Raw genomic sequence first — 21,774 nt, forward strand, 5'->3', positions numbered from 1 at the left:
CTCCATGTCTGAGCTTGACCGAGTCACTTCACCTCTTGGTGAGTCTCAATTTTCCCATCTGTAAAATGGAGATAATGAAACTTTAAACACCTTTGAAATGTTTAGGATAAAAAATGCTATATAAGTTCTAAGTAGTAGTATTAAAAAACTAATTAAAATATTTGGTTTGAAAGAGGAAACATCTCCACACAAGAGTTTTTAAAGTGCGAAAATCTCATTTCAACTATGTTGTACTGACCTGCCACTGAAAAATGTAACAGAAACGTCATCTTAAAGCAGTTGGTACTTGAAAAGTTTTTTTGCCATATAAACTATAATCTACATAAAATAAATAGGGTACACTTGTTTTAGAGATAGGTGAAGGTTCCAATATATGCTTTGTGCAAGATATTCACCCATGTTTTGACCTGCTTATTTGGAGTATGCTAAGTTATTTTTCATATCTGCCTCTAACTTATAAAACCTCTTATTTATTTACCCACACTCCAAAAATGAACTTCATCACAATACATATAGAAGGTCCCTTTAATCAGGTTAGAGAACAGGTGAGATATGATTAATAGACTAGAAGCTAGGGAATTCTAATCCCTGCTATGTCACTGTGACTCCTTCTATGGCCTTGGGGAAGTCCCTTAAACTCTTTGTGTCTCTGCTTTCCAGAAAACAAAAAACAACAAAATTTGCCCTTGCTAATTGAGTGAGTGGAACTTTGCAAGGCTCTCCAATTCCTATCACGGAAATGACATCCTCCAAATGATCTAATATCACTTAGCACAGAACTGCTCATCAGTTCTTCTGCAAGCATGAAGTACAGTGATGCCGGCTGTGAAATGTATCTGTCATATCGCCAATGTGTTAATACTCCTGGTGAACAAACAGCAATGCATCTCGTAGAACAGTTGTGTTTTATGTTTAGAGCCTAAATTGAATCTAATCTAGTTAGTCAGACCTTTCAGGTCTGATTCTGTCAGAATGGAAGAACCACACCACGTTTGCTACTATAGCAAATCCACTTGGGTATATTATCTGTACTGCAAACAAAAGTGTGGAGAGAGGCAAGTCCAATGGAAAGTGCCAGGGTCCTCTGAATTGTCCCATTTTGCTCCTTGCACTTTTCAGTGCAGAGAACAGGGGAAGAATCCACAGAGAGGCCCAGAGCATCCATGCAAAGCCTGTCCGTCCTTCCCCTCCTGCCACCTTTCTTCCGCACCCTGCCTCAGGACCTCTGCTCCCATGTTTTCTCACTGGCTGCCCTGATCTCTTCCTTGAGGAAAGATCAGCTTGCAGAGGAAGGATACCTCATAAGCCAGTGACAACAGGGTCAGCATTTATTTACGTGAGTAAACTCCCATGAATGTAGAGTGAGTAGATGCCACTTCATGTGGTTGTTTACTTTCCCCTCCTCCTCGTGGTGGGCAAAGCCCCAGTCCTATGCTAAGGGGTTTCCATAGGCTTTGGGGAAGTAGAGAGCCTGCTGCAGAGCCATTGTTCCCTCCCCTCCTTTGCACATGCAGGGATTTGATTTAGATCCCCTCCACATGCTATGGGAGAGGGGAAAATAAGGTCATTTGTAAAGTGCTGAGGTATCCAGACTGTGTAAACATGGATTAGGTCTCTCCCCAATTAGAAAGATCAGTCATTTATTTTGTTAGTTTGTTTACATATTTGCTTTCTTCCACATACTTCAGCTAGAACCCGATTTGGAAACTTTGCATGAGAAGCTTTTCTTGCAGTGTCCACCTAACTCAAAACCAGGGTACAGGGGAAATTAGAGTTTTGTAGTTAATAATTTTCAGAAATCCAGACTAGTCATCCCACAAGAAACAAGTAGACCTATATCCAGCCTATCTGTTGGCTTTGAAAAGATTGTCAGTTTCATCACCAGTTTGATGCTCTTCTTGATATATACATGTGCTGTAGGGCTGCCAATCATAAATATTCATGAATATGTCTGGCATGCCTAGGCCTCATAGCTGCATATCCTGGACTGTGTCCTGTACAGTGAGAAAACACAGGAAGAGCTCTGTTATCAGCACAACAGCATGATGGCATGATTTTTTACTGCTTTAAGTACCATAATTGGGATCTGGAATAAAAACTGAAGGCATTTGAGGGAACAGCAAATTGCCTATTCAGTTGTAACAGAGAGATGTGTACATGCGTTTACAAATCCCTGCTACCATGCCTGCAGGAATGTGACCTCCCGAGGCCTCTAACCTGGAACTACACAGTGTCTTGTTATGACTGAAATTCACATGAATGTTTCTGCATCCCACGATATGTCAAGTCTAGTCATCTTCAAAATAGTTTACCATAACACAAATACAAAGTGTAGCATGAGCTCTTTACTCAAATGGGGCTGCACAAGCTCTTTTACTTAAATGGCACCTATGTAGGGCTTTACTTTATCCTGTAAAGTATCTGAAATTCACACTGTAATTACATATCCCCAGAGATATGTTGTTTTCATTCCAGTGTAATTCTAATTTACGAATATTTTTTGTAAATAGCTTCTGGTGAACTTCCTATGATAAATTTTAAGAGAAGATTCAAACCAAATTGAACCTGAAACTCTAAGGTTTAGAAACATTTGGTCAATATATTTTGTTGTTTTATGTTTACAGTTTTGCTTGCCTCTGCATATTTCAGCTAGAACCTGATTTGGAAACACTATAAGAAATTATTTTCTTGCTGTGTTTCCAACTAAACCAAAGACAGGGTACATTGGATAGCTTGAAAATTTGCATGACAATCCATCTGAATTTCTAAGCCCAAAAGGCCTGGATAAGCAGCCAAATTTTTAGATGTTTACCAAATTGTTGGATTTCTTCTTCAAGTGCTGGTCCCTAAGTGTAATCCACTGTGGATATGCATGTGTTCCATGCAGTGGCGCCAGAATAGGGGGTGGCGGTGGAGGGAAGACACCAGGGCCCTCTCACTTTTTGAAATGACCTTGCTCTCCTCATGCCTCCAGTCAAGGAGAAACAGGACGGAGTGGGCTGACTGCCTTACCTGTTCCTTCCAGTGTTCAGGGCTCTCCATCAAAGTCTTTGTTCTGTAAATATTCAAGATTGCCATAATGCTTTTTGTATGTAGATATTTCTATAGTTAGTAGTTGTAAAAGTTTTTAAAGCTTTTAATAAAAATTTTATAGTTAGATAGATTCCCTACCTTGGGGAGCCACCCTCCTGGCTTCAAGAATTGTGTGTCCTGCCTCCAGGCCCGCCGACAGCCATTCCGGGCCCCAGGGCAGAACAGTCAATGGGCCCCCTAGAAAGAGATGGCTGAGGTTTGATTTGTGCAGGGTGGGCTGGAGCCGTTTCGGCGTTGCCACATGGGCGCAGAGCTGGACCACATGCGGCAGCTGGTGCACGCACGCACAAGCCGTGCCTGCATGGACGCGGTCTGCCTGACATTTGGGCGGTGCTGAGTCTGCGCTGCTGGGTGCACTCTTCTGGCACAGCCAGCATAGGCGCCGATTCCATGGGTGCTCTGAGGCTGGAGCACCTACGGGGAAAAAGTGGGGCTGAGCACCCACTGGCAGCCCCCCTTCCAGAATCTCCCCCTCCCCCCAGCACCTCCTGCCCGTTGGTGGGCCCCACTGATCAGTGCCTCCCCCTCCCTCCCAGCAACTACTGCGGATCAGCTGTTTCACGGCATCTGCAGGCGCTGGGGGGCAAGGGGGAGGAGGAAGGGCGCAGCGTGCTCGGGGGACGGGACGGAACTGGGCGGGGAAGGGGTGGGGTGGGAAGAGGCAGGGCAGGGGCGGAGTGAGGGTGGGAAGAAGCAGGGTAGGGGTGGGGCCGTGGGGGAAAGGGTGGCGTGGGGGCAGGCCTTGGGCGGAGCCAGGGGAGAGCATCCCCTGGCAGATTAGAAACTTGGTGCCTATGATGGCCAGGGCTTCCACATCCCCGCCCGTCAGCTCCACTGCCCCAGGCCCTTTTAAATCGCCCAGGCCCCTGGGCAATTGTCCCTTTTGTTCCCACCCACCCCACCCCCAATTCCTTCTTGGCGAATGATGACTATCTGCACTGCTTGTACTGTCCCAGGGTGGCACATGTTGCAGGTAGGTGTAATATCTGCTGCCCTTTCCCTAGCCATGCCCATGAGACACAGAAACTTCAGGTTAGAAAACACCTCATGAAGAAGGTCATGAGACCACAGCTGGACCCCGGTCGAGGGACCCCCCTGTACATTCACCTGCATCCATATGGAATGCACCTCCCACCACGAGGTCTGACTGCTACAGGGGAGTCTGTATCCACTATCAGGGTCTCATCAGGAAGGCAGAGAACACTCACACAAACATAAAAGTAGGTCCCTTTCTAAGTCAGTTATAAAATCATCTGACACAATTGTGCGTAAGTCAAGCAAACCTACTCTAAGGATTTAGGATGTTCTAAGTCTCAGGGCCAGGACTCTAAAGCCCATAAAGCCAGGGCTTCTTTGATACTGGACTTGTTCTGGCAACACCCATTCCACCAGTACCATCCAAGTCAAAATCTCAGGAACCATCTGTTTCGGTGCGATCGGAAATACCTCCACTGGTGATGGTAGCAATACAAAGGCCAGGTCTGCACTCAGAAGTTAAGTTGTACCTAACTATGTCATTCAGGGATGTGAAAATTCCACACTCCTGAGTGACATAGTTAAGATGGCCTAATCCCCAGTGCAGACAGCACTAGGTCAAGAGAAGAATTCTTCTGTTGACCCAGCTACCGCCTCTTGGACAGGTGGATTACCTGTGTGGATGGGAGAACACCTCCCATCACTGTAGTGCGTGTCTACGCTGCAGTGCTGCAGCTGTACCATTGTAGTGTTTCAAGTGTAGACAAGCACAAAGTCTGCCTCTTCTGACCTCTTTGGTATGAGTGCATCGGACTCCTAGTACTCCAAAAAGGTCAGAGACCTATATCACACTGGAGAATATCTTTGCTCTTCCCCATCATCAGGACTTTCCCTAATGAGGAAGATTGTGACTCCACCAGGGGTTGTTACCATGGACAGAAGTCTATCCCCTCTTCCAGCTATGCTTTTTCTCTACCAGAACCATCAGTGGATACGGACTCTTTCTTCTCTTCCTTAGGGGAATCTGAGTCATCAGAACAGCCACTATCTCCTCCTCTGAGAGCTATTAGTCCAGACAGGAGATCCAGAGCTTCCTGGTACCAACCTTCACCTTGACACTCACCTTGGGATCACTGGTACCGCATGCCTTGGCGACCTCCACAACCTCCTCCAGACCCAGCATACTCGGCAACATGGGACCCTTGCAATCTGCCAGGGATTCTGTTCACCATTCCCCTCTGAGAGAACAGTCAGCGTTTCCCCCAACCCTAATGAAGACAAGGACTATAAACCAGTTCTGTCGGTTCTACCAGTACCGACAAGATTCTCTTCTTTGTCGCCCAACAAAGCAACCACCCCAGAATCTCCGTCCCCTCTGGATGACCATAAACATTTTCAGTCATTATTGTGCAGGGTGGCAGAAGCATTCCAGACCTCCCTAGAAGAGGTCCAGGATCCCCAACACAAGTTCCCAGATATTCTGCAAACCACTGGATCCAGCCAAATAGTCCAGTCAATAAAGCTATTCTGGAACCTGCCAGAGGAGTCAGGCATACACCAGCCACCCCAATGAAGGCATACACCAGCTTCTACCCCATACACCAGCTCCTACCCCAATGAAGGCGGAGAAACATCAAGGGAGCAGAATTCCTTTTTACTCACCCTGCACCAAACTCTGTGGTTGTCCAGGCTGCCACTGAGAGATCTAGACAACAATTGGGGGTTGGACTAGATGACCTTCTGGGGTCCCTTCCAACCCTGATATTCTATGATTCTATGAAAACATTAAATCTGCAGCTCCTGAGAAGGAGGCTAATCATCTAGACTTGTTGGGAAGAAAGGTATTCACATTTACTAGCCTTCAGTTCTGCACAGTGAACTATCAGCCACTGTTGGGTAAGTACAACTATCTCAACTATTCAACATTCACAGCCTTTGTAGACAAACTACCACAAGACAGAGCTCACTTCCAGGCTTGTATTGATGAGGGCAAGCTGGTGGCCAGAACTGCACTTCAATCAGTAACTGATACAACTGACACATCACCTAGGTCAATGGCAATGGCCACTGTAATGTGCCATGAGTCATGGTTACCCACCTTGTGATTTCCCAGGGAGGTCCAAAACACTATAGAGGACCTGCCCTTTGATGAAGCCCACCTTTTAAATGAAAAGAGAGATGAGTTCTTACAAACTTTAAAGGACTTTAAAGGCCACCCTCCGCTCCCTGGGAATATATATACCTGCCCCAAAAAGGAATTATCACAAGCAACCTCACAGACCTAGACTGGCATCTTAAAAGTTTTATCATGAGTGATCTTACGACCTTCCTCGTAAGAAGCAGAGAGTACAGAAGTCTCATTTCCCTGCACCCTCCACATATGCAGCACCCTCTCAACCCCACTCTCCAGCAAAAAGATATATTTGAGTTCAAGAGCTGCAAGCCCTTAACAATACCACCACTACACAATTAGGGGTCATTTAACACTCTCTTTCCACAACATTGTTTTCATTGATGGGCCATCACTTGAATACTTCATTCACAATGTGCTGGCTACACTGGATGTAAACTGCCTTGTGGGTGTTACCACAGGAGCAAACACATGTGAAATATAGGCACATAGTCAATATTCATAACTTCAGATACAAAAATGATGCATGCATACAAATAGGATAATCACATTTGGCAAATCATAACTTTTCCATTGACACCTTACATGGCATACTTTGTATAAGATTTGTTGCAATTATACAACAGGGGTAGCAACAATGATCTACATGATCACATTTTAATCAGATGTCACACATGGATATTCACCCTGCATGCAGATGTTTTCTCAGATTCATGGTGAGCCCCATCCACCTCCAGTACAGCGTTCTCCCATTTGGCGTTGCTACAGCCCCCAGAATTTTTATCAAGATCTTCCTGGTAATAGCAGCTTATTTCAGATGGAATGACTTCATAGTCTTCTCCTATCTTGATGATTGGCTTCTCATTGCTGAGACATATCAGGAGGCCCACAAGTCGACCTCAATGCTTATTTTCTTCCCTAAGAGTCGGAGTCAACTTGGAAAAGTCTGTTCTCACTCTGACACAGACTACAGACTTCATAAGGGCCACCCTCAATTCAGCAAAGGGAGAGCTTATCTGCCAAAGGGCAGGTTTCACACCATAAGCAACCTGATAGATCGGGCCGTATGCAACTCTTGAGCTTCAGTCAGAACTTTCCTTTCCTTTCTCATAAGGAACATGGCTTCATGCACTTACGTTACCCCATTCACCAGAGTCTGCTTACATTGCCTTCAGGCATGGCTCCACCAACCAAATACAACATGAACACCATGGTAACAATTTCTGCTAGAGTAACAGCTTCTCTAATGTGGTGGAAGGATCTTCATCAGGAGTGTATGGGGGTCCTCTTCCTACCATCCTACCAGACAAGATGATCATTAAAGACTCTCTCTCTCAGACTGGGAAGCCCATGTGGAGAGCTATACGGTTCAGGGCACTTGGTTGCCCCAAAAGGCCAGGATGCACATCAACCTTCTGGAACTCTGGGCAGATTGAGATGCTTTCAAAGTCTTTTTGCAATTCATAAGGTCCTACCATGTCCCCACAATGTCAGACAATATGACAGGGAGGGGGTGAGATCAATCCCTCTGCGTAGAATCAGTCACCCTATGAAATTGGTATCAAGAATCCAATCACAATATCATTTCTCCATCAATCAGGAGTGGGAATTCAGTAGTAAACAACATTTCTGCTCAGTGGGGGACTCCCAACTGGGATCTGTTCACCTCCCAAATGAACAGGAAATGCAACACATATTGTTCCAGAGGTGCTGTAAGATTACACTCTCAGGGTAATGCTCTCCTTCTTTCCTGGTCGGGTCATCTGAGCTATGCCTTTCCTCCTTTACTGTTCCTACCTTGAGTCTTGCAGAAAATCTGTCAAGACCGGGCATGAGTCATCCTCATTATCCCCAACTGCCCCAGGCAGTTTTGGTTTCTGAACCTCATGTGGCTGTCATCCTGCCCTCTAATCAGCATCCAGTTGTTTCCTGTTCTCTTCACCCTGGAGAGGGGCAGGATCAAGTATCCCAATCCTGAGATGCTTCATCTCATGGCTTAGTTTTTGGATGGGCATCAACACTAGAACTTTCCCGTTCAGAAGCCATACAAACCATTCTTAAAACAGCAGAAAGAGCTCCACTAGGAAATCCTATTCAGCCAAGTGGAGGCGTTTCTCTATCTGGGTGCATCAAATGTGCATATCTCCCAAGTCAGCAGATGTTCCATTCGTTTTGGACTGTCTTCTTTCTGTCAAAATGGCTGGCTTTTCCCTCCGCTCTATACAAGTCTATCTGGCAGCAATCATTGTGCGCCATCCACTAGCAGATGGTTATTCAATTTTCACTCCGATTCTTAAAGGACCTAATTAGACCTTTCCACCAGTAAGGAAGCCTTCCCCTCATTGGGACTTGAACCTTATGCTGTCAGCTCCCACTAAGCACACCTTCAAGCTGTTAGGTGAGACATGGAAATGCAGCTATCTATGAAAGTTGCATTCCTTGTGGCCATCATCTCAGCCAGTAGGGTAGGTGAGTTGAGAATCCTAATGGCAGATCCACCATATACTTTATTCTATAAAGACAAAGTCTGTTTATGGCTACATCTGAAATTCCTTCCCAAGGTTGGTGTGGAGTTTCACATAAACAAACCAATCAACTTACCTGTTTTTTCTAAAACTGCATGCATCTGTGGAGGAGAGGAGCCTTCATTCCCTTGACATATGACGTGCTCTCACCTTCTACCTACAAAGGACAAAATTGATTAGAAAATCACCCAGACTGTTTATTGCTATACCAGAAAGAGTCCAACATCACACTATCTCCTTTCAGAGGATCTCAGGTTGTATCTTATTCTGCTAGCAGTTGTCTCACCTTCCTCCCCCATAGTGGGTGAGGACTCATTCTACAAGACCACAAGCGACGTCTGTAGCATCACTTCAAGAAGTGCCTCTGGTTGAGGCAGTTATGTGGACTTCCATCCATACATTCACAAGACATTATGGTCTCCACAGGGCTTCACCACTTACACATCCTTTGGGACAATGGTCCTTCAAAGAGCTCTGATGCCTGCATCCATGCACCCTCCTCTTTCTTGACTACTGCTTGTCAGTCACCCACCGTGGAATATACATCGGGACCAGAACTCAAAGGAGAAGAAGAAGTTACCTACCTTATAGTAACTGGACATTCATCAAGATGCGCTGTCCCTTTCTATAGTCCACTACCCATCCTCTTTCCCCTCTACTTCGGACCATACTTGGATTCGCAGTAGAAAAAGAATTGAAGAGACAGTTGGCCTGCTCCGCCCTTTATCTCTTCAGTGGGAGGCATGTGGAGACTCAGGATGCGTGTGCGGGCCAGCTAGGGTGACCAGATAGTGAGTGTGAAAAATTGGGACACTTTCTTTTTCGCAGGAGCGGGGGGGGGGGGGTTGGAGGGAGGGGATATAGTTGCATATATAAGACAAAGCCCCTAATATCGGGACGGTCCTGATAATATCAGGAGGTCTGATCATCCTAGGGCCAGCAGACACTGCTTTTAAAATTCTCTGACTCCAGGCACATGCAGCACATGCGTCTCCACGGTGGAACACAGATAGAGGCCACACGTTGGACGAATCTCCAGTTATTATAAGGTAAATAACCTCCTCTTGCCCCATCATCACCTGTAACCACTTATCTGCATTACTGTAGAGAGTATATTACCATATAATTACCCTGAGATTGTATGTTATGATATTTACTTTGGGCCATATTCAGGCTTCCATCTAATTCATTGGGAGCTCTGTGTGTATATATGAAGCCAAAAATGTAACCCCTGGTCATCTGTCGTAAATTTACAAGTGATTAAAGTAAAAGGAAGTGAGTTGATTATTTTTACATGAAATAAAGTATTTCTAAAACCTGACATGTTATCTGTACAAAACCATAGTTTTCATGAAATAACATTGGGCATCTATGGTTTGTAAATATACTCCACTGCTGATTCATTTTAGGCATGACTTAATGTTAATTAGATAACATTGTATGGTATATTATCTATTTAGGAAAGAGAAAATACTAGTTAAGAATAACATTAAAAGGCTTTGCATAGTACTTTCCAACTGGCATTAGAAATACATGATTAGCTTTTTCAATCATAGTTGAAATCCACTTAAAAATATACAGTAATTCTAGCTCAAACAAATGGCAATCATCATCCATAAACTATATAATATTAACCATTAAACAGAATTTAATAAAAACATGCATTAAAACTATGTTGTAAAAGCAGCACACATCACAGGTGTAGAGATACACATGTCCAGTTGTAGTAATTTGCAGGTTTATTCCCAATTCTGTGTCAAAAACTCCACATTTCTCCCTCCTTTGTATTGTTTTGTTTTATTATTAGTAATTTACTGTCATCTCATACTGCCTGCACTACTCAACACAGCTGACACTTGAACTCAAGAATACATTGCCACATTGATTTCATTCCTATGTACCATCATTAGAAACACACAGGTTGCAGTGTGTGCTTTAATGATTGTATCCTATAGATGATCTAACGCTTATCTGTGTACAATCTGAATTGATTCTGTGTAATCTGAATTGCTCAACTATATTTTTTATTCTGAACAGAGATAGTGACAATGTCAGAGTCAATACAAGGATCAGATCAATATTCCCTACAAGACTCTGACGAGGATTGCAAATTATTAGTATTGTGTGCATTTTTGCTACAAAAACCATTCAATTGCCCATGCTGATAAATTTGTAATTTTATTTTCTTCTAATGCCTCTAATCATAGAAGATTAGGGTTGGAAGAGACCTCAGGAGGTCATCTAGTCCAACCCCCTGCTCAAAGCAGGACCAACCCCCAACTAAATCATCCCAGCCAGGGCTTTGTCAAGCCAGGCCTTAAAAACCTCTAAGGATGGAGATTCCACCACCTCCCTAGGTAACGCATTCCAGTGTTTCACCACCCTCCTAGTGAGATAGTTTTTCCTAATATCCAACCTAAACCTCCCCCACTGCAACTTGAGACCATTACTCCTTGTTCTGTCATCTTCTACCACTGAGACCAGCCTAGCTCCATCCTCTTTGGAACCCCCCTTTAGGTCGTTGAAGGCTGCTATCAAATCCCCCCTCACTCTTCTCTTCTGCTGACTAAATAAGACCAGTTCCCTCAGCTTCTCCTCATAAGTCATGTGCCCCAGCCCCTTGATCATTTTCATTGCCCTCTGCTGGACTCTCTCCAATTTGTCCACATCCTTTCTGTAGTGGGGGGGCCCAAAACTGGACACAATACTCCAGATGTGGACTCACCAGTGCTGAATAGAGGGGAATAATCACTTCCCTCGATCTGCTGGCAATGATCCTACTAATGCAGCCAAATATGCCATTAGCCATCCTGGCAACAAGGGCACACTGTTGGCTCATGTCCAGCTTCTCATCCACTGTAATCCCCAGTTTTCTGCAGAACTGCCGCTTAGCCAGTTGGTCCCCAGCCTGTAGCAGTGCATGGGATACTTCCATCCTAAGTGCAGGACTCTGCACTTGTCCTTGTTGAACCTCATCGGATTTCTTTTGGCCCAATCCTCCAATTTGTCTATGTCACTCTGGACTCTATCCCTACCCTCCAGCGTATCTACCTCTCCCCCCCGTTTAGTGTCATCCATGAACTTGCTGAGGGTGCAATCCATACTGTCATCCAGATCATTAATGAAGATCTTGAACAAAACCAGCCCCAGGACAGACCCCTGGGGCATACCACTTGATACCGGCTGCCAATTAGACATGGAGCCATTGATCACTACCTATTGAGCCCGACGATCTAGCCAGCTTTCTATCCACCGTATAGTCCATTCATCCAATCCATACTTTTTAACCTGCTGGCAAGAATACTGTGGGAGACCATATCGAAAACTTTGCTAAAGTCAAGATATATCACGTCCACCATTTCCCCCCTATCCACAGAGCCAGTTATCTCATCATTATTTATTATTAATTAATATTATTAGTCATTAAGAGGTTGGTGAGACAGAATTGTTTCATATTTCTTTATGCATAAAAATGTTTTTATATACTAAGATGATCTCCAACTTAGCAGTACCATGAATAGAAAAATGAACACATGCTTAATGTCCTGAGTACTGGGATATTTTTGTATTACAATAACTGCAACCATGTCCTCCTCCTAATATGTATCACCTAATGTTATTTGTTTTAAAGGTAGGAAGGTAGCTTTGAAAGGCAACACATTTGGACAGATCTCTTTATAAACAAGAAAAAATTGCATGAGTCTTTCCGTTCCACTCTACCATTTTTATCAACCAATCACAGGAATCATAGAAAAAATGGGACCTTTCTAGGATTGTGGGGCCACCTCGTAGTAAATCCTTATCACCTGCTACTTTAAGGTTGAATTTCACTCCTTCACTGAGGGGGAAAACAAGATCTGTGCCTGAGCTAAATCCCACTTAAGCCCTATTTTGAAGACTTAAGAGGAGCAAAGGTCTTGTGTTGCTCTCAGTAAATGGATGAATTTCACCCTAAATGTCACCCTTTTCTGTGTCTCCTTCCCCACCCCTCCCTTTATTGGGGATGACCAGAATAGGCAAAGAGCTAATTCAGATCCCTCCCCTAATGTCAGCTCTATATTTACATGTTGTTGCATCTCACTAACAGCAATACAGAGGAAAGCACCATCATTGAATTTTTTAATGTAAAACAAATCCAGCTAGGAAAATATTTGGGCCAAAATATACGAGCCCAGGTTCCTAAAGTTAAGTTTCTAACTCCATATGTTATGAGGCTTGATCTTACAAGGTGCTGAGCATTCTGGCACTGACCCAGCTAGTGGGTCTACTCATGTGCTTAAGTGTTTGGCTGGATCAGTGCTCGGCCCATTGCAGGATAGAGCCCCAAAAGAGAAGTGGATTGATTTCAAAAGTGCTGAACCCTGCTTCCCCTGGTGAGTCCCTGCTAAAGAACCTCATTCTTTGAGGTGCTGGACACCTTCAACAATGACTGAAGCCAGTGGGGATTGAAGGTACCCAGCACCTTGCAGGTTTCATTCCATAATCATGCGTCTTCTATTTAAAGGCCTAAACGTGGAATTAAGAGCTTAACTTTCGGCATGCTAGATAGGGATTTTCAGAAGAGTCTAAAGGGGAGTTAGGTGCCCAATTGAATTCCAGTGGGAGGGAGGCACAAAATCTCTTAGACTCCCCAAATTTGAAAACTATGGCCTGCCATAATAAAATCACAGTGGTGATGATGTACCACATTCTTTTTGGCCTTTGAACAAATGGAAGTTCTTTTTTCCCCTTAATTAAATCCTGTATGTGCATATTTACGCATTTTCAACATGCTATAAATACCTTTGGCATTTCCAATTGATCCATTCCCAACAGCAGACTAATTGCAGTCCCTCAGCCAATATCTGCAATGCGCCAAAATTCTGTACTGGAGGGATAATATATACGTGAGACAGTGCAGTTTCTAAAGGAAGAAAAATAGAAAAGCCCTGGAAGAACAAGTACAAGGGCAATTGTGCTTAACTTTGCTTGCCAGACAGACTATAATACATACTGAGTCAAAAAAAGAAAAAGAAAAAAAGAAAGACATTTCCCAGACAGACTGAAAAACTGCAGGTGTTTATGGGTTGATTTTATTCACATACTGTATCTGAAGCTTGATGTGCCTGATGCTTCACTTGAAAAATTAAGGACTGTAACTCAAGCAGGCCTCAGATGTAAAAGCTTTCTGGCAGTGCAATTCACCCCTGCAAAGACAGCCTGGCCAAATGAGATGCTGTAAGGGGTAAAGTTTACCCTGGGTGAATATTGTTTCTAGACTAGTATTTAAAACAACAGGCAATGAAACCTGTCTTAAGCGACAAACCAAAGTTGGTTAGAAAGCAAACAAAGCATTACTGGAAATCTTGGGAATGTTTTAAAGTGGTTGCTAGCATTAAAGCAGCAGTTCTTAAATTGTGGGTTGGGACCCCAAAGTGGGTCGCAACCCCATTTTAAAAAGGTCACCAGGACTGGCTTAGACTTGCTGGGGCCCAGGGGCTGAAGCCAAAGCTTGAACCCCACTGTCTGGGGCCAAAGCGGAAGCATGGGTCCAGAGCCAAAGTCCAAGGGCTTCAGCCCTGGGTGGCAGGGCTCAGGTTACAGGGCCCCTGCCTGGGGCTGAATCCCTTGGGCTTTGGCACCTCCAACCAAGGTGGTGGGGCTCGGGCAGGCTCAAGATTCGGTCCCCCTCCTGGGTTCGTGTAGTAATTTTTGTTGTCAGAAGGGGGTCGCGGTGCAATGAAGTTTGAGAACCCTTGCATTAGAGGGTACTTATCAGTGATGCTGCCCCTAAAGGCAGGTTTCAGCGGGTTTAAACAAATGCTTTGGTTGGTACATTGTATTCAAAGGGGATGAAACCTTGCTTCTGAACTGGCACCTTCAGTTTAGTATGGGTCATCATATGAACATATAAAATCCCTAGTGTGCAAATCAAATGGCACTTGTGAATTGCTGTTTAAATTTGATCCCACCATTTTGCTCATGCATTCATTTCCCCTCACAACATTCCTCATCTAAGCATGCAAACAGAAGTTGTGTGTCACAGTTCAGGGCAACTGCACTTGTCTTCCCCTCTATGGTCCACCAGGGGCACCCACTCTCAGGTTTCCATGTCCGCAGCCATTACCTGTTTGGTAGAGTCAGAATGCCTAAGCAGGCCTGTTTTGCTTTTCCCCTCAGAGACTATAAACAGCGTAATTACCCACAGTTATAAGCAGGGATCCTAGTTTTCCACAATAAAAAAAACCAAAATTCTCCAATTAAAAAAACATTAAAATCTGTGTTTTTCCATGATTAAAATGAAATGCTGAATTTTTGTTTTCCTAGCCACAATATAGATAGGTATCAGCTGAACACAATGTTTTATTGATAGATTTACAATTTTTAAGCAAGTTTGAAGCCTATGAGTGCCATCAATCATTATAATAAAATAAAATTAATAGAATTGCAATTTGTAATCTACAACCTTGCTGCATACAAGTACAGAACAGCACATTACCATCAATGTGAAATTTGTCCTTGCCAAACTCAGTGACACGGTCTTTAGGAGTGATTTTTAAAGTTTTCAGCATCTTTTTCTAACTTTAATTACTCACATCTAGAGGCTGAAGTGAAATTTGAGATGCATTAAAACACAAACCCCTATCCGTCGTTGAGTAACCACTATATTCCAGAAGCAGTTTATTGGAATATGTTTAGCTATGTAAATTTAAAGCTCATTGAAAAATCAACCACAAGAGGGGGAGATTGCACACACTGAATAAGTGACACTGGTACTTTCAGTAAAAGCTAGTTAATAGTTAATATATGTTTTTTATTTTTTCATAAAATGTAAAAATTAAAGAGTCCCTGTAAAACCACAAATTCTGTGTTTTTCTGCAGCAAACAGATTTTTAGGATACCTACTTATAAAGTACCACACAGCTTTTTCTAAGCAAGCACATTTTTTCTTAAGGTAAAAGCTTTACAGAAAAAACATATTAAAGCAATAAATGAATTTACACACATGCTACTAAGTTTACCAGAGATCACCCCAACTCAAAAAGGGCTCTGGTAGGAGTCAGTTCTTCAAACCAACAGGGGTTTTTCTCTGGTTACAAGTTCATAACCGCATTGGCTCAGAACAAGCACTCTTTCATACAGTTTGGGTCTTCAGTGTGCAGAAACTGTGAATAGATAATCAGCCAGAGAATGGGTCCCCTCCCCATGGCGAAGCTTCCGAAGGTTGGGTCTTTGCATAACGGAAGGTGGTAATTTGCATTCACCTCCACCCAGGTATTTCCTAGGAACCCCACTTAACTTTGTGGCTAGATGGACCATTAGTCTGACCCACTACGGCCGTTCTTATGTTTGTCTGGCATATTGTTTAATATAGTGATAACACTTCCCAAGGTTTATACTGGCCATGTCTCTCCACTAGAGAAGTCATGTACAACCCCACAATCATATATAAACTTTGCATTTTTAATACAATGGGCACCAAAGATACTTAAACTTAATTCAATAAGATGCAATTTAATTCAATAAGGTTTATCCAGGATATTACTAGAAACTGCTATCTCTGTGCCAGTGTGGTGCTAATTGGACAGCAGGACATCTTCAGCATCTGATTTCCTTGTGCAAGGGCCATTTTGTATGTGCACATTAGGGATGTTACATATGCAGATCACTGCCTGAATTAAATGGAGGGTGCAAATTTGCAAGCTGGGTTTCATCCCCTTTGAAAATCTGTGCCCACACCTGTTTTGTTTACGTTCATGTAAAGATTTGGCCATGTGTTTTAAACACTTTTTCTCTTCTTTTCAGTCCTGATGTAGCCTTTCCAGAAGAGCAGCCACATTCCAGCTCTCAATGTGCCCCTCTCAACTGTCTCTCCAAGCCTCCTCCTTATCCCTAATCTTCAGATGCAACATAAGAGAAAAAACAAACACACAAACTGAGTGGAGCTCACACAACAAAGGTTTAAGTTGCTCCCAAGGACCCAGTAGGCAATCCTGCCTTGTTGCTGCGTTGACAAGTCTGGATTCATATCCGTTTTGGCAACCGAGTGTTGGCTGAGAAGTAGGACACAAAGCACAGAGCCCTGCCTGTCAAAAAGACTTTTTATGGTTCCTCTAATTATATTCAAACTTTGCTGTCACACCTGAAGTTTAGTGAAATTTAACAGCGTGAGAAAATGTTCCTCCCAGCTGCGTGGCTTTACCTCTGAAATATTGAGAGACTTAAGCCAATATTTTAAAAAATTATGTTACAAAATCCTATTTTCACATCCTCCACGTTCAGCCATAGGAACTAGTTCAGATTTTCTTTTCTGTTGTTAAGGGTGTGATATTTATTTTTACTTTATTTGCACCATAATTTTGTGTTTATAAAATGTGGTCCTTGTTTTTTGGGTTTTGTTTTGTTTTGTTTCTCTTTTTGGTGAGAGTTGTATTTAATTCATTTTATTTTTAAAAAACAACCAGAAATAGCTTAAGTTAAGAATGACTGAGTTAGTCTTTAAAAAAAAATGATGATTGTTATCTTGGCCAGAGAGTATGGCCTATTTTTTTTTATTGCACAAAAACATTGAAAATGGGGTGAATTGGAATGTTAACAGTGACTTTGTATTTTGCTGCTGCACTGATATTGTTTATGCACTTGTTTTCTAATTTCTATTATACTAGCTGCTGGTTTTGTTCTAGGTCTTCACTGGAAGCTGATTATTAAACCTAAGAAGGAGATTAAAGAATGATGCTTTGATTTTCATTCAGATATTTGTTTGCATTTTAAGTATATTTTTGCATTTCAGACAAGTAGATGAATTGGTGCTTTTTCTGGGGGGGTGGGGAGGGTTCTGTTTGGCATCTGAGAAAGAAAAGCTAAAGCAACTTGAAGTAAAATGTTGTGTGTTAATTAAAAATTTCAGTTTTTTCTCCTGCTCCCAAATTGAGGGTACTAGTTTGAGGAATGACCAGTGAAAGTATAAAGAGTAAGAATGGTGAGGTTATATACATTTAGCGTGAGATATTCTATGGTGAAATACCTCATGCATGTAGGGTTAATGGCTTGGAATGAAATTGGCAGGATTTTACTGTAGTGCATTTTTTCCCTTGCCAAATATTAACAAATACAGAACCTTAGCTCATTGTCAGTTTATGACAAATACTCAGGTGACCTATGGTGCACAGTGTTCCAAGTTAAAGATTCTCTCCTCTAAATGCTGAATAAAGCTGTGTTGCAGAGTAGTGGATTTTCATAGCAAAATGAAGGATAGCTGAATTTATTTTGCACAGAATCTGACAGCAAGGCAAGTAGCTAAATAAGCTGTGGTGTCTTAGCACCTTTGGGCTTCTTATCTGGTCATTAAGATGGAAAAATACAAGTACTGCCCATTCGTTGCTAATTAGCATACTCCTTGCTCTTGGTCAGTGGCCTTAACTTATTTAAAGAAGACAGGCGTTGACATGTCCATGTTTCTGTCTGTTTCTTCTCTGTGGTGTTAATATGATCCACAAGATGGAAATACAAATACAGTTTACTATTTGCAGCAATTAAAAAAAAATTGTTACAGATATAATTGGAATAATTCAATATAACTGAATCTGAGGAAATGAACACTGTCCTCCAATACTAAAAATGCTTACCAAATGTAATAACGTACAGTACATAAGTGGAGGAAAGAATCAGTGGCCAATCAGTGTGCCTAACAATCATTACCATAGTACCAGTAATGAAGGTGCTGTAAATAGAAGTATCCTAATGTAATCAACAATGTACACTATATAACCTTGTCAGAGCCATTGAGCTAATGTAATAAAACGTGTAGAATCGGAGGTGGAGAAAAACAGAAACAAATTCATGTAAAAGTCTGATCATACCAACCTAACAACTCTTTGCACTGTTTCTATATACGTTTCCAAGATGTTCACATGATCCTTCTTGTACTGCATTCACATAACTATTTAGTGCCATACTTAACCCACTCTTCTTACAGAAAAGTCAGATAAAACTTGTTTAGCATTATCATGCTGTTTGGCACTAAGATTAGCTGCTATGTAGATTTTTATTAAAGAACTGTTTTGTCTGGGCAAATGTTGCCTTTAAAAAGCACCTCAGAATACCTGATGATGTTAGATCAGTATATTATTATTCCTCAGTGGTAGCATCTGTGTCCAACAAAGATAGCTACTGCATATCAGTTAAGTGAGAAAAGAATTAGCATTGCCACACTGTATACAGTTGCTGTAAACTGTATTTAGAATATTATCTCCTGTTTTCATATCCAAACCAAACATCTGTTGAAACTATAAAGAACATTTCTTCCCCCTAATTTAAATATATGTTTTAGCTTTTTTTATATAGATATGAATCTGTGGAGAAAATACTTGTTTTGAAATATTCATTCAATAGTATATTCATTTTTAATTGTGATTTTCAAAGTAAAATTAGCAACTCTGATATACTGTACTGGTATGGCCATTTGGATCAAGAGTTATAGAAGAGTGTTCCATGGATTAGAAATTTTGGTCATGTTTTACAGAAATAAGTGGGGTTTTTTAAATTTTTGATTCTCTTGTGATGCTTTAATTTAATTCCTAATCAATTTATAATTTTTTAAATATAATAAAGCAAGAATACGTGCTTGAAATTTAAGAGATCTAGGAAAGAACCAACTTAAATGTAAAAATGACTGTGGTTATTGCATTGTAAGAAATAAAGCTTTGTAGGCCCCAGAGCAGTCTTGCCTCTTTTGTCAGTTCACTGGGGAAAAAAAGTATCTTAAACTTCAGAAAACGTAAAGCCTTCTTGGTTAGATGATAATTAGTGATGTAAAGTTTTACCAAATGTCTGGTAGGAATTGTTTCTGAACCTCTGCCAGAAAAAAAACAAGCCCCAAGTTGTTTTTAATGTTTGCAAAATGTTGAATGTAGCCGTTTTAAAAAATCATTCCTAACGCATTGCCATCTATCTTGATTTTAAAATAAAGGGAAAAAAAGAACACATATATTCTTAAAGGCTGGGTATACTTAGAAATACTGATGTGTATCCCCCACAGCAAAGAAGCGCCTTTCAAAAGCTTGTCCAGACTTTCAGGTTTGAAATGCAGATATTGTTCATAAAGAGGGCCTTGGAGTCTCTCTGGTTGTCAGGTAGCCTATAAATTTCATGTCTGCTTTTTCCTTTTTTCTGACCTTGGGAGAGTTGTTTCCTGGTAGAAACAAATAATCCACATCTGAACAGCCAGTTACTGGAAATTTGTGGAAGGAAAACAAAATAAACAGTGTAAATCAAATTAAAATATAAGGTGAGAAGAAAGTGAATTAATGAAAAATTGTAAAACAGGGGAGCAGGGAAGAATATATTTTCTACCAGTGTCAGAAGGTAACCTTGAAACTTTTATAGAAAGAGAAAATATTGATAATTTCCCATCTCAAATCATGTAAGGGTCTTTGCCTTTTAGATAGAGGCAGTAGGGAGATCCTTTTTAATTGATCTCTGACAGGTTGGCATCTCCATGCTTATTCAACCCAAGTAGAATGAATGTAATTATAACTATACATTAGGATTAGTAGACTGAAACTGTTTATTATTAAGATAAGGTGGAAAATTTTAATACGAAGATTATGCTTCCGTTTTTTCCTGTTTAAAAATATGGAGTAGTTTTAACCATTTGCCATACATATCTGTAAACAAAAGGAGGAGGATTTGTTAAAAGATGATAAAGACATTGCCAATGAAGGCTGCAAACCTGGAATCATATGAGTATCAGTGTTTACGTACAGCAGCTAGTTATATGGGGCCCAGTCTTGCTTACATGGGCTGCAATGCAAGCAGAACTGGGCCCATATTATGCTAGCTACTTTAGAACTTGACCTTGCAACACTGGAGGAATTTTGCCATCAACTTCAGTAGAAATGGTGAGGGTGCATAATGAGGTTATAGATTACACATGCTCTTCAGAGGTCTTTTCCCTTTCTCAAGTGATAGATGTACATCTGTTGGAGTTGCAGTTGTTTCTTTCTGTACTAAAGAAGTCTTTATTTGAAAATTGCAGGCACTGATGTTTTACATTTGAAGCATGATCATTGCTGTATTTACCTCTTTAAAAATGATAGCCATCAATTTACTTCCGTTTTTCTCCTGCTGTACATGCAGTATGTCTCAAGGAGATATACAGTATTCAGAACTTTTTTCACCGTTGATGAATGTTGGGGTTTTTTAATTTTTAAATATTCTGTCAAAAAGAAATACACAAAAAAGCAATTAATTGCCTTTAGCCTTAAGGCACAAATGCACCTAAATATGCAATATAAAATGTGTGCATGAGATTCTTTAAATCATGTAGTCTTTTCCATGAGCATGATGATGAAGCTAGAGAATTCTTATTTCTTGTATGAACCATTACTCCCTGTGTCAGAAATGCAAGACAGCTGTTACAAAGAGTCTGTACATTACATCCTAAGAAGCATGGCTTAAATCCTCCTTGCATTTTAATCTCTTTCCTGTGGAGTTCTTGAAAATCCCCCTCTATTAAATCTAAAGTTAACAAAGTGACAAACTGACGTCAGATAAAAGGAAAATTCCCATATTCTATAAATGTAGTTAATTTGTTGTCAGACTCTGGATGATAGGGCCTTGGGTTTCAATTACTGTCTTTATATGAAGAAAGAAAAGGAGTACTTGTGGCATCTTAGAGACTAACCAATTTATTTGAGCATGAGCTTTCATGAGCTACAGCTCACTGCATCCGGTGAAGTGAGCTGTAGCTCACGAAAGCTCATGCTCAAATAAATTGGTTAGTCTCTAAGGTGCCACAAGTACTCCTTTTCTTTTTGCGAATACAGACTAACACGGCTGTTACTCTGAAACCTGTCTTTATATGGAGGTGTTTGTTCTGCTCATCATTATTAAGCCGTAATAGAAACAGTGGAGATTATTGTATGGTTTTTCTCATCATTAGTAAACATGGTTAAACAAATGGTTTTTTATTAAAACTTGTTTTTGATTTAAAAGGTGTGCTGGAGATTAATGAACAAAAGAGGCTGACACAAATGAACTGGTTTGCTAGCTGGTTCAGCTGTGAAGAAG

General features: G+C 41.5%; 1 protein-coding gene and 1 long non-coding RNA gene across 13 annotated transcripts in view; one reads left to right on the forward strand and one right to left on the reverse strand.

The window, feature by feature from the left end:
• Nucleotides 1-21,774, forward strand: part of BICD1 (BICD cargo adaptor 1) — a 398,310-nt gene that overhangs the window by 240,654 nt on the left and 135,882 nt on the right. For 10 of the 12 annotated variants that reach the window (XM_084617590.1, XM_084617580.1, XM_084617593.1 and 7 more), the window contains one exon: nt 16,510-19,718. The exons of 1 other annotated variant lie outside the window; for it this stretch is intronic. In XM_084617590.1, coding sequence (XP_084473716.1) covers nt 16,510-16,515 — 6 coding nt within the window. In that variant the 3' untranslated portion in view covers nt 16,516-19,718. Of the gene's footprint in view, nt 1-16,509; nt 19,719-21,774 lie in introns of those variants that run through there. One more of the 12 variants, XM_084617582.1, reaches the window with a different exon arrangement.
• Nucleotides 550-21,774, reverse strand: part of LOC311514967 — a 38,812-nt gene continuing 17,587 nt past the window's right edge. Inside the window, exons 6-13 of the long non-coding RNA XR_014710015.1 lie at nt 20,785-20,920; nt 19,713-19,933; nt 13,507-13,591; nt 8,801-8,881; nt 5,192-5,336; nt 3,172-3,270; nt 3,013-3,055; nt 550-1,994 (exon numbers count right to left, since the gene is read on the reverse strand). This is a non-coding gene — a long non-coding RNA (uncharacterized lncRNA). The remainder of the gene's footprint in view (nt 1,995-3,012; nt 3,056-3,171; nt 3,271-5,191; nt 5,337-8,800; nt 8,882-13,506; nt 13,592-19,712; nt 19,934-20,784; nt 20,921-21,774) is intronic.

This window comes from Lepidochelys olivacea, assembly GCF_965140295.1.
Source record: "Lepidochelys olivacea isolate rLepOli2 genome assembly, chromosome: 1".
In the NCBI taxonomy this organism is placed as follows: domain Eukaryota; kingdom Metazoa; phylum Chordata; order Testudines; family Cheloniidae; genus Lepidochelys; species Lepidochelys olivacea.